At 46.8% G+C, this 13,684-nt stretch overlaps 1 protein-coding gene and 1 long non-coding RNA gene across 3 annotated transcripts; both read left to right on the top strand.

Moving 5' to 3' along the window:
- The first annotated feature begins 1,585 nt into the window (after positions 1-1,585).
- LOC109741204 (uncharacterized) lies at positions 1,586-5,067 on the top strand. 2 transcript variants are annotated; one of them, XR_012203127.1, is made up of 6 exons: positions 1,586-1,771; positions 1,856-2,243; positions 2,684-2,815; positions 3,748-3,832; positions 4,294-4,443; positions 4,637-5,067. It is a non-coding gene; the product is annotated as an uncharacterized lncRNA (long non-coding RNA). The 2 variants fall into 2 exon arrangements; XR_005768432.3 differs by having other exon boundaries at positions 1,856-2,514.
- A 5,976-nt stretch (positions 5,068-11,043) lies between these two features.
- LOC109741201 (uncharacterized) lies at positions 11,044-12,606 on the top strand. Its single transcript, XM_040399152.3, has one exon. It carries the CDS (start codon positions 11,185-11,187, stop codon positions 12,355-12,357), a length of 1,173 nt encoding a protein of 390 aa, XP_040255086.1. The 5' UTR covers positions 11,044-11,184; the 3' UTR covers positions 12,358-12,606.
- Positions 12,607-13,684: the final 1,078 nt, after the last annotated feature.

The following is a 13,684-nucleotide window of genomic DNA, read 5'->3' as shown; positions in this document are numbered from 1 at the left end:
TAATAAACCGAACCATATTAACCATAATATATCGGTTTGGTTTCTTCGGTTAACCAAAAAACCAAAATACATGCACTGTCAGTATAAGTGTAATGATTCATGAGCGTTGATTCGCATTTGTATAGAAAGCATAAAATAGTCACAAGAGCATGCAACTTTAACATTAGGCAATACTTTATTCGGTCAAGCAAACTAGTGAACATAATTAAGTGGAAAAATCACATGGACTATGCCATGTATTATATATGGAAGAATACGTATGATGCCTCTAAACTGAGCAGCTCATGCACTAAATGATACACTAGTATTCCCTCCGTCCCCGCCTAAGTACCTTTTGGAGATACCTCCGCATGATGGAGTGAACATGGTATTACACAGGGCATCCTGCACTTCGGTTTGTTCGGTCTATTCGGTTTCTGGGCATTGAAAACCGAACACAAACCAAACACCGAACAACCTTAAAATTTCCCACCAAATCAAAAACCAAACCACCGAATTAACCGACATATCGGTTAATACAGTTCGGTTCGGTTTGGTTTTTTGGTTTTCGGTTTACTGTGCCCATCCCTAGGTGGAGCCCAGCCGACGTCCTTTAAGCTGAATAATTCCCAAATAAATAGAATCCTCATGTCTATCTTTTCCTTGCGGGGCAGAAAAAGAAACGTAAATAATCTTCTTATTTTAATTCTGGTGTAACAAATGATTCTCCCAAGGAAACACTCACGATGGCTCATGGGCTCCTTCATGCCATCCTCTAATCGTGGCTTACCAAAATAATTAGGATACTCTTTTCCTTGGTTTCCTCCACATGCACGTCTAATCCAGAGGCATTTAATCTCAAACTGAACGCCCTTCTTTTCCTCTATGCACGTGGTCTCCAACACATCAGTTTGCATGACCATACCATTTACTAGTGCATTGTTCATCTTCATGACTTGGCCGTACGTAATCAGGTGTATATGCAGTGTATTTTTGAACAATACCGGCTTCAGGCGAAACATCAAAGACCTCGGTATTTATATTACACCGTGTCGCATTAATATGTGTTGTTGCTTATCCCTCTTCTCACCCTCACTGACGGTGGCCTCAATGCTCACACAGCCATAATGCGTTTGAATGTGGTCAATCCTAAGACGTCTCTCTCTCGGCAAAAGATGAGAAATCAGCTTTTTTCTATAAGGTTTTGCCGAGGCGTGTATGTGTGGTTATCGATGGTTTCTTTCGTCTTTAATCCGATTTTAATGAGGTGTTCATTTTACTTTGAGATGAACTATGGGTTAATTAAATAAGATAGTGGGTTTTTGTAAAAGTGTGTGACAGATGGGCAAAAGTTTTCTTCCTTTGCTAGTAGGTATCTATACTACTATTAAAAAAACAAACATCAATCCCCCTAAAGCCACACAGTAAATTGTACACGGGATTACCAAGACCCTTGGATTAAATTAACTTAAATACATCCTACCATTCATATTGCATCAATAGTCTATCACCCTGATCAACGTCTCAGATTGGATGTTCTGCCAAACAGACGCGGTAGTCTGCCAATCCTCGTAGCCCTCAGCGTCGCCGATCCCCGCAACCCCGCCGACAATTCCTAGATTTCCGGATTGACTCCACCGGAAATCATGCCAGAAAAACGGATCCGCAGCAACTTGCACGGCCCCACCTTCCTTCCTCTCCTCCCGTGTGCTTCCTTCCCCATCGCCGCGAGTCGACCCGGCCTCTGGTCGTCTCCCGCGCTACTGCAAGCCGCCGCCCACCTCCTCTGCCGGTAAGCTGCGCTCAACGCCCTCCTCCCCCCTTTTCTCTCCATCTCCTCACTAATATCTCTCCCTTTCTCTGTTCCGCACTGCAGGACGCCATGGCCATCGAGCAAAGCTCCGTCGAACCTTCCCGACCAGATCGACGATGACGACAAGCGGATCTGCCCCCCACGAAGAGGTAGAAAGCAAGGGGGAGGCGGCGGCGGCCCCAGTGGGCGCCGACGAAGCCCGCCAGCGCCGCCAGGAGGATGAGCCCGCCTAGGATGGACACGGGCCAGCGCGAACTCCAACCCCCGCCCATCCCCATGCGTACGCGATCAGACCCCCGAGGCGATGACGGGGACGACGCAGATGTCCGCGTCACGCCCACCGTGATGTTGGGGATCACCCCCATGTCTGGATGCTCAAGCTGTGCTACTGCTGCTGACCCAGACTGTATACATACTTGTGCTATGCAGCCACATGAATTCTTCCAAGATGGTTAGCGAGACCACTGCCCCTTTATCCTCTTCCTCCACCCCCTATTCCTCTTTTATGTCATACCCCAAAGGAGATCGAGATCGAGATTTGGGGAAAACGAGGCTAGGGTTCGTCCAGGAACGAGAATATGGTATCAAGGAGGAATATACTGTATTAGCTGTAAAGTATTTGGGGTTCTTGATCATAGCAAATGGCATACACTTACAACCGAGGGCGCTGGCTTATATAGCTCAGCTAGCAACAGAACAGTAAACAGTAATGCTACAGAAAGGTAAGTAACGCTTCAGGGGATGGCGAGCCTTGTGAGCCATCCGATCTTCTCGCCTTCTTCCATCTGTGACGTCCGTTAACTGAATGAAGCAATACTTGTAACTGAAGATATGCAGTGAGCTAATATTTTATTCCTCTGTTAATCCCACAAGCATATTGTGTTCCTCCAGATCTAACCAAGTGAAATCGTTGATTTGGTGATTGACTTCTCGGCTTCATGGTGTGGGCCCTGCCAACGCATCAAACCGGCCTTGAGATGGCCCCTGCTTCCTCGACGCCATCACCACGTCAACAAGCTCAGGGTACCTGCCACCATATCTATCCCTGCTTCATGTTGTTCAGTCTAGATCAACTAATCAACGTGTGTAACCTGGTTTCAGTTTGTGCAATTGGGAAGGGAAAAAGGCTCTGATTCTGTTTGATCTTGGACATGTATCTAGCTTATGCATTCCATTTAGTGAATTCCATCCATGTTTTGCCATTTAATAGGATATGTCGATAGTGCTCAGTTCCAGTAGATTTGGATGCATCCATTTGTTAAGACAGATCTCAGATGAATCAAGATGGTAGCAATGCTTCTGATGTTGAACATGTAGAGCATTAAGTAAAATATTATTCATCACAAATTATCTACCATGTGTTGTTGGCATCCTTTAACTGATCTAGCGTGTGGGTTCTATATTTTGCTCTAAACAAATTTCTTCTCATCAAGAGTAAATTGATTTCAAGTAATTTTAGATTTTAGACTCTGCCAAATGTGTGGGGCGTGCCTAATTTGATTAGGTGGTTGCCTGGTTAAACAGGAGGGAAAGCTAACCTTAGTTGCCGCTTGCTGTCACTGTCAGCAGGTCTTTACTTTGCCAACATGAGAGTGGGATAGGTGGCATAGGCATATGTTGGTGGGGTTACCTTTGTTTAGCATGCTTTCAACAGAATGCATATGTCATTGTCACCTTCTGAGAATTATTAGCATGCTTTCATATGGAGGTATTGTTTGTTTGGATTATGTCGATCCATGGGAGATGTTTCTGATTGCATTTGCCGCCCTACTGAAAATGGGACATGTACTGCACTCAAAGCTTCAAGTTTCAACTCTACTTCTGGTTTGCAATATGATACGTATTAATTTATGCCTTATTTGAACTTTCCATTTCCTATATCAATTTATAGCATTTCATGTCTCTTAATTTAAGCCGGAGCAATAATGCTTGTGGCGTTTTTACTTGTAATACAGATTGGAAACATTGACCCTGACTGTAGATTGGCCTTCAACTCTATGATGGGTTGTTTTTTTAGAGGACTATGATGGATTGTTTAAGGTGGGTCCATTGTCTGCTACTTTATTTTCATGAATTTTGGTCATCCGTTCTTGCAGCCAAGTGACACTTTGACACCGCCAACAGTTGTAGTCGTGTTTGATCTGCACAAGCAATGATCTATATTTCTCATGCCTTGGCATGCGCAGTGTGAGTCCGTGATCTATATGCATCATAACAAAAACGGAAAACCAGATCATATGAAAAGGAAGACAAATATAAATTTATTTAGCCTAAAATTAAAACAGTGCATATGAAAACCAGATCCTAATTTTGGTGTTACATTATTTAGTCTCCAAATAGTCTATTTGATACGTATAGAATCATTCAAGTTTTTAAATATTCCTTCGAGAGTAGTGATTCTTTCCAAATTAATGGCACAAAACACTAATAGTGATCTTATATTATTTTGTCGGAAGTGGAAAGCCTAGAGCATTTTTTCTTACTGCCCACTACTTTTCCAGGCACTACTAACCTCTTGTACATGTGTGCATATTGGGACAATGATGATTTTTCTTGGGGATAAATTATTGCCGAGGAGGTTGAGCAGAGATAGTTAGGTGGAACATACGGAGACTAATATGTCCACCAAAATGTTGAGTAACATCTTGAGGGTAAGCTATATGAATGTTAATGATGAGGTGTGATGCCCACTGTTTTCAGATTAGATGCATTGTTTCATTATTCAAGTTTCCAATTGTACGTTGAAAAACAATTCTCTCAAGTGTTTGAGATAATTTCCTTTTTCTTTTTGAAAACCGTCATCAGGTTCTGATCACATTGAGGCAACATTACTCTTCTTATTAGGTGGGGTTGAGCGTCATGACCGAGGACAGCATGGGCAATTGATTAGCTGCTTGTAGCCGACTACTTGATGAGGTTTATGACATCACCAATCACATAAGCACTTACCATCAGGTGTGCATTGACCCTTGAGAAGGCTTGAACAACATCATATTGGCTTGTGATTGTCTCTCCGCGGTTGAGCGCACCAATTCCTCCACTATCGACCAATTGCTGGTTGGTGTCGGTATGGAGGATATCAAAGCCATGTCATGCTCTTTGGCATAAGTGACTTGTTCTCACATTAGTATCTTAGCTCATCGATTTGAACTTTTTGTATGTTCTCGAGTGCACCAGTGTCAATTTTTGTAGATGGAGACGTACGTTGCACGTGCACATTTACTAGTAATTATAGATAAGGACTCTTGGCTTAAGCCTCCTTTATCTCTTGTTAAGACATGTCTTCTCTGTCGTTCTTCTTGACACACGCCTACACACAAACATAGAAAATCATCATCTACCTCGTACATACCTTTGTGTGGCTACAAGTGGGCCAATTCCTTTCACGACGCAGGGTATCTGCGTATGTGTACATACACCGACGTATGGGTATTTGAACTATGTATGGCGCAACCAGCACATGTGTATAGACATTAGTTACACCAGCACAAGCACGAGCTTAGGAGGTAGTTCAGGAGCAGATGCAAAATAATGGTCTGCGTCGGCGCCATCTGAAATATGGTGTATTGTGTGTTGGGTTCATGGCTGGTAGGTATGGTCTCTTCTCTCTGTCCGAGATTGGATCTCTTCTTTTGCCTCTTTGTTTTTCAGTCTTGTTTTATGACCGAACATCGTTTTTTTTATAGCCGAAGATCCTTAACTCCGATCAAGCTTAAATTTCAAGGGAATTTTTCTTCGAAAATTAGCTTTCTCGTGGCGAAAGAAAGCTCCAGCCGACTTAATGGCTGCCCACAAGGGCCCATTGCGCGCGATTAGGGGGATGACCGTGTCACATGCCTGTGTGTGGCCCTTGGTCATCGTTTTGCTTTGATTCTGTTGCCAAATAATCACATATAATTTAGAAAAACATTGTAACACCCCGCATGTAACTTGCCATATTTGTAACTCCGACTCTTGCCATTTCCGGCTATGTGATATGTTTTTCCCTCCGTTGTTGGGTTTTGTCTTTCGTTTTGTATTTTGTCATGTCATGCATTTTCATATCATGTCATCATGTGCATTGCATTCGCATACGTGTTCGTCTCATGCATCCGAGCATTTTCCCCGTTGTCCGTTTTTCAATCCGGCGCTCCTATCTCCTCCGGTGCACCCCTCTTGTTTTCTTTCATGTGCGTGTGTCAAACTTTCTCGGAATGGGCCGAAGCTTGTCAAGTGGTCTTAATATACCACCCGGAGACTACCGGTCAAGTTTCGTTCCATTCGGAGGTCGTTTGGTACTCCAACGGTTAACCGGGCATCCGCAAAGTCCATTTGAGTGTCCAGCAAAACCCCCCTCCAAAACCAGCCCAAAACCCACCAAACTCTCTTCCATGCTCTAGGTCGTTCGATCACGATCGTGTGGGCGAAAACCACACCTCATTTGAAGCCTCCTAACTCCCTCTATCTATAAATAAGTGGGCATCCCGAAAACGAAACTGCAGTCGAAACCCTAGCAAAAATCCCTCGCGCCGCCGGACACGTTCGCCCGCGCCGGCGGACGAATCACGCGTCGCCACGTCAGCCTCCGCCGCCGCCGCCCCCCGCCGGCCCGCGGGCCCGACCCCGGACCCCGCGGCCCACGCCCGCCGCCGCGCGCCTGCCCCGCCGCCGGGCGCCGCCGCCGCCGCCTCCGGCGCCCCTCCGCCGCCTCCGGCCCCGCCGCCGGCGCCCCTCCCCGCCGCCGGCGCCCCTCCCCCCGCCGGCCCCTGCCTCGCCGCCGTCGGCCTCGGGATCGAGCTCGAGCACGGGATCCGGTCGATCCGATCTGGTAGAGCCCCCCGTTGACTTTCTCGCGACCTCTAATTTTGCCAAGTCCTGGAAATTCTCAGCATGTGCTCTTGTTCGAGATGCGATAACTTCTTACATTTAGCTTCGATTCGCGCGTATAATATTTTAAATTGTTCGTATCATGATGCTCTTCATTTTGTTCAATTGCACATTTTCATTAGAGGTCATCTTGATGCCCAAATCGTCGTTGGAAGAGGGCTAGTTGCTGTTAATCTCTGGTTCTTATCAGAACTTGGAGATTTGTCATTTTTGTATCTTTTATTCTGTGCATCTTTTGAGCATGAGCTCTACATGTGTTTTGAATTATGCCATGCCATCTTTCCAGTCGTGTAGTCCATGTATTTTTGTGATCTTTGTGGTGACTAGCACAAGCATGCAAAGTAGGCCCCGTAATATTTCTGATTTCAGGGACTTGGTGATTTCTCTAAGTCTGTCTGCTGTAATTTTGTTGCCATGTAAACTTGATGCTACAGAGAGATCCATGCATATTTTGGAGATGTTCAATAAGGATGTTTTGTAGCTATAGTTGTAATTGATCCATTCCTGCAATTGTTTGCAATTTTAGAGTACCATAGCATGACTCAATCTTACTCTACGTTTGCTATAAAATATTTCTGGCAGATTCTTAACATAATATGCATTTTTGCCAAGCTTATTGTAGTTGATCCATACATGCTATGCAATTGTTCTTGCCATAGATAGTTTCATAAACATGCCATATTACTGTAGGTATGCTTGGTTTGTCATGCATTGCTCTGTAGTGAGTGCATCAAGCTCACAAAGAGGCCTACATATTAATATTTCTGCATGCTCTGTTTTCTGCTAAGTCTGAAACCTGATAACGAAACTTGCTATGTTTACATGCTTGCCATCATATTTTCTGGTCCTTTTTGGCTTATGGTCAGTAAAGGACTTTTGTCATGTGGATTTAGTAGAACACTACGATGCCTTGTTTTGCTATATTAAGTTCCTGTAGCATGTTGATTTCGTGCTCTGAACATTGCTACCTGATACTGATTTCTGCCATGTCCAGTTTTTCAGTGTCTGTGAACCTGTAATCTTTTGCACTTTTGCCATGCTTGTTTGAGCTTGATATGTTGTGAACTAGCCGTAGCTTAGTGTTCATCTTTTGTCAAGCATCTTCTGTAGTTTACTGTCACATGCTTTGTTGCTATGTTGGGGTGCTTTAGCATTTCTACTTGTTGCATTTTAAGTGCTATCTTGCTGTTAATCGCAGATTCGTGTCATTCTTGTTTTGCTTGCCATTTGCAAACCGTGCATCCGATTCCGGTGATCTTTATATCGATTTCGACCGAAATCATCTCATCTTTCCAGTGGCATGCTTGGTTTGCCAAGTTACTGCCATGTTCATTATTTTTCCTTCCGGAGCACGCATATGCATCGCATATCATATCTTGCATATCATACATGTTTTGCATCATGTTGCTTGCGCATTCCTCGTTGTTGATTGTGGTTCCGTTTGTTTGTGTTCTTGTCTTGGGTAGAGCCGGGAGACGAGTTCGTGAACGAGGAACCTGTCGAGTACGCTTACGAGGATCAAGCTTTCGACAACTCTGAGAATCTTGCAGGCAAGATGACCACCCCTCGAAATCACTTCTATCTTTGCTATGCTAGTTGTTCGCTCTATTGCCATGCTCCGCTACCTATCACTTGCTATATCATGTCTCCCATTTTAGCCATGTCAGCCTCTAACCATCCTTTCCTAGCAAACCGTTGTTTGGCTAAGTTACCGCGTTTGCTCAGCCCCTCTTATAGCATTGCTAGTTGCAGGTAAAGTTGAAGTTTGTTCCATGTCGGAACATGGATATGTTGGGATATCACAATATCTCTTATTTAATTAATGCATCTATATATTTTGGTAAAGGGTGGAAGACTCGGCCTTATGCCTGGTGTTTTGTTCCACTCTTGCCGCCCTAGTTACTGTTTTACCGGGATTATGTTCCTTGAGTTTGTGTTCCTTACGCGGTCGGGTGATTTATGGGACCCCCTTGACAGTTTGCCTTGAATAAAACTCCTCCAGCAAGGCCCAACCTTGGTTTTACCATTTGCGACCTATACCTTTTTCCCCCGGGTTTTCTAGAGCCCGAGGGTCATCTTTATTTTAAACCCCCGGGCCAGTGCTCCTTTGAGTATTGGTCCAAACTGTCAGTCGCCGGTGGCCACCAGGGACAACTCTGGTCTGGCCTATCGGAAGCTTGGACAATCCGGTGTGCCCTCAGAACGAGATATGTGCAGCTCCTATCGGGATTTGTCGGCACATTCGGGCGGCTTTGCTGGTCTTGTTTTACCATTGTCGAGATGTCTTGTAAACCGGGATTCCGAGACTGATCGGGTTTTTCGGGAGAAGGTTTATCCTTCGTTGACCGTGAGAGCTTATGATGGGGTAAGTTGGGACACCCCTGCAGGGTATTATCTTTCGAAAGCCGTGCCCGCGGTTATGAGGCAGATGGGAATTTGTTAATGTCCGGTTGAAGATAACTTGTCACTTGACCCAATTAAAATACATCAACTGTGTGAGTAACCGTGATGGTCTCTTCTCGGCGGAGTCCGGGAAGTGAACACGGTCTGTGTTATGTATGACGTAAGTAGGTGTTCAGGACCTCTTCTGGGTCATTGCTAGATGACGTTCGTTCCATTGCTTCTCTTCTCGCTCTCATTTGCGCAAGTTAGCCACCATATATGCTTTTGCCGCTGCAGCTCCACCTCCTTGCACCTCCTTGTCCTATAAGCTTAAATAGTCTTGATCTCGCGGGTGTGAGATTGCTGAGTCCCCGTGACTCACAGATACTTCCAAAACAGTTGCAGGTGCCGACGATGCCAGTGCAGATGATGGCGTCGATCTCAAGTGGGAGTTCGACGAGAAACGTGGTCGTTACTATGTGTCTTTTCCTGATGATCAGTAGTGGAGCCCAGTTGGGACGATCGGGGATCTAGCATTTGGGGTTGTCTTATTTGCATCTGGATTTTGACCGTAGTCGGTCTATATGATTGTATTTTGGATGATGTATGATGATATTTATGTATTGTGTGAAGTGGCGATTGTAAGCCAACTCTTTATCCCATTTTTGTTCACTACATGGGATTGTGCGAAGATGACCCTTCTTGCGACAAAACCACTATGCGGTTATGCCTCTAAGTCGTGCCTCGACACGTGGGAGATATAGCCGCATCGTGGGCGTTACAAACATATTAAATGGTCGGATTATTTTGACCTTCGTTAATAAATGATGTAAACATAGCATGATTGGTTTAAAAATTATAGATACATTGGAGACGTATCAACATTTTTCGTTGACTGCGGAGGCACTTATGGCTACTTCGTCAATCTTAAGATAATGTGTCGGCTGAGTCTCTTATATTTCATAACGATAAGATGTTCGTATATACGTATATAAGAATGAATATATGTGCGTACGTATAAGTTTGTGCTTATGTGTTGTGTTAAAGAAAAGACTAACGGCAAGGTTCCAGCACCACGGCATCGTCGGAGAAAAAAGTTATGTCATATGATCAAGAGACATGCGGGTGACCGGGTGTGTTCTTTGTAATAATCAACAAAAACAATGACCCACTCAGCGGACGAATGTTTGTCGGAAGGGTTGACATTTGCAGGGCCGGCCGTTAATTATTCAACTTTTTATCCATGATCTATTCAAAGTTTTGTGTATAATTGTCTAATTCAATCTTTCCTAGTATATATTCAACTATCTTATTTTTTTATCATTCTATGTCCATATCTAGGGTTCCGATCATCCGATCTATAAATTTTCAATTTTTTGTATACTCTTTACTTCATAATTTTAGGGCACTAGCGTGCCATGTTGCCTAAGAAGCTTTTTGTGATGATAACTCATCGGATGTTGATCTTGATAGTGCTTTTAATGACTTTGCATCAAGAAACGTCCTAAGAAACTTTTTCTGAAGCATCGAAGTATTATTGTTATCGACGGAATCAGTCGAATTTGTTTCTTTTTTAAGGTAATAATGTCATGTTAGTTTTATTTTGCTATCTTTTTAGTATTGTTGTCGTAATATGGCATTGTCGTATAATTATAACAGTCTGTGTGGTTGAAAGATTACTATATATATATATATATATAGGCTTAGGACTTAAGGGGCCATATCGTCAAGTTCGCCTAGGGCCTCCCAAAACACAGGGCCGGCCCTGGACATTTGCGAACGTTTTGATCGTATTTTTAGTTGTGTGTGGGCTGACAGTTTTTTAGAACAGCATGACATTTTCTAGGATGAAGGCTCGACTGCCACCTCCATCATAACTAAAACTGCGAGTAAAAATGTTTGAAATGCCACCTCTCTCAGGGAACGATAAGGTTTCCCAAAAATATAACAACACAAACCGAGCACACCTACGTCACCGCTCTCCCCGTTTTCACTTCCACACGCGTTTTACCGTCCCAGAACCAAATTTCAAAAGGAAAGCCTTCGACCGCAGCCACACGCGCGCAGATCCCCCTCTTCTTTCGGCCCCTCCCCGCGCACTCGCCTTCAAACCCTAGCTGGCAAGCTCCGTCCCTCCTCCTCTCATGGCGTCCCCGCGCACGCCCGACTCGCCCCGCGGCCTCATCTTCGCGCCCTGCGACGCCGACCTCGTCACGATCTACCTCCAGCGCAAGATCTCCGGGTCCCCGCTCCCCGCCGCCGCCGCCCGGTACATCCACGACGCGGACGTGTACGCGGCCGAGCCCGCCGCGCTCGTCACCGGCCTCCTCCCCGCCTCGGCGAGCAGCGACGGGGAGGGCAGGGAGTGGTACTTCTTCACCTCCGTGCGGGCCCAGAGCAGCCGGGGCACCCGCAGGTGCCGCGCCGTCGCGGGCGGGGTCGGCACCTGGCATTCGGAGAAGGCGCGGTGCCACGTGCTCGACGCGGGCGGCGCCGCCGTCGGGTACCGCCAGCCCTTCACCTACGAGCCCAAGAACGGCTGGCTGATGCTCGAGTTCAGCCAGGAAGACCCCCGCCCCGGCGAGGCGATGCCCGCCCTCTGCAAAATCTATCAGAAGCGTCGTGCTGGCCGGTCCGCCTCGAAACCCATTTCGTCTGGGTCGTCGTCGATGTCCGGATCCAAGAGGAAGGCGGCGGCCGCGGGCGAGCGCTCCGGCGTGAGGCGATGCCTGCAGTTCCGTCCGTCTCCTGCCGCACCAAATCCGCCCACCGTGGTTGCTACATCGGAGATTCAAGAAGCGTTCTTGCTTCCAGTTGAGCGGCCGCAGGCAGAGCAAGAAGAGCAAGAACCGCCGGTACGGAGAGCACCCACAGCCACACCGCTGATTCCCAGCTTCTCCCTGACCTTCGACAGCACCGCCTTCCTCCGCCCCGCCCAAGATTCGCCCACGCCAGCGAATTCGGACCTGAGCGACACGTCGACGGCACTGCTGGGCAATTACGAGTTCGTCTCACCAGCCAGCTCCGAGCTGACCTGCTACAATGCCACGACACCCTCGAGCGATAACACCGGCGCTTGGGCCTTCCAGCCGTCCGCCCTGACCTCCTCCAATGGCACCACCTCCCTCCTCCCTGGCCAAGATTGGGCCACGCCAGAGTCGTCACAAGTCAGTGAGGCATCGACGCTGGAGAGCTACAGCTGCTTCTCGCCCGACCACGCCACATCCAGGCCCACCACACTGCCGATCAGCAACGGCACCGGCTATTGTTGGTCTTTGCCGCAGTACAGCGAGCTGTCGGCAATTTTTGGTGCCTGATCGAATGCTTTGATACGCTTCCATGCTAGGCTGAGAGGAGTGTGGGTCTGCCTCCTTTAGTTTGTAGGGATTTTTGGTCATACTCGATTGTTCTTGCTAGACTTGTTCAGCAGCAACTCTGCTTTCTGTTCGAACTAAGGCTTGGTTCAGTTAACTGACATCTTTGGCGATGTAACTGGGATGCACACAGCACACGTAGCTGTGGATCCTTCGGTGTGCCCTCTTCCTATAGCTTTTTCCATATGATTTTGTGTCTCTTGTGCCTAATTTTTCTGATTGCTGTGATCGAATTCAGTGAGCATGTATATTTTTTGCTTTTGGCCCAGTGAAGAGTAAATTGGTCTTGGTTTCCTTGTAGGATTTTTCAAACGAAGAGTGAGTGATTATCCTGAAGCGTTAGTCTCTGTGTCTCTTTATTGCAGGATTAATCCCTTTATCTGAAGCTGATGGCCTTTTCTTGTTCATGTTGTCATATTTTGTATAGTCTACAATTCTCGCAGCTGAATGTTGTTTGTTTTGCTTATATATGCTGAAAAAGGCTTTCGCCCCGCTTTATAAATAAAGCAACCACCAATCACAAAGTTATCAAAGTCACACGAACACACCACACACACGCACCCAAAGCCACCGCTGGCACGGTCCAACACAAACACCAACACACAGACACAGAGACCCAAGTTCCGCTGTGGGCACAGCACAACAAGCCCAGCACAAGCACACAACTAGATAACAAACACAACGGCGAGGCGGTGGCGAAGCCGACGACTATCTAGTCTGGCTCCAGGGGGGGGGGGGGGGGAGGTGGGGGAAGCGGAGGAGCCATCCGGAGAGCCATCGCGCGAAGCTGGGTGATGATGGAGGTGATGGCGTCTCTCTCCCTGGGGCGGCTAAGCGGCCGCCAAAGCTGCAAGTAACCAGACCATTTGAACAAAGCGTCAGTAGCACGACGAAGAGGGATGCGCTGAATCACAAGTTTATTCCTAACAGTCCACAGCGTCCAGGCTAGCACCCCAATGGTCAGCCACCTAATGTGGCGCACTGCGGTTGGGATTGCCTGGAGTTCGGCGAAGAGAGCGGGGAAGTTGTTGTGATCCCAGCTTCCACCCACTAATTCGCGGAAACAACTCCATAGGAACTGCGCGGACACACAGGTGAAGAAGATATGATTTGAATCCTCTTCCGGTCCGCAGAGCGGGCAACGTCCATCACCCGGACCATTGCGCTTCAGGACCTCGACGCCAGACGGGAGGCGGCCGCGGATCCATTGCCACAGGAAAATCCTAATCTTCAGGGGAAGGCGAATCTCCCAGATGAGGGTGAGCGCCTC

Source organism: Aegilops tauschii, chromosome 1, assembly GCF_002575655.3.
Source record: "Aegilops tauschii subsp. strangulata cultivar AL8/78 chromosome 1, Aet v6.0, whole genome shotgun sequence".
Classification (NCBI taxonomy): domain Eukaryota; kingdom Viridiplantae; phylum Streptophyta; class Magnoliopsida; order Poales; family Poaceae; genus Aegilops; species Aegilops tauschii.
The sequence above is the reverse complement of the archived record's forward strand: the minus strand, read 5'-3'. Positions and strand labels throughout refer to the sequence as shown.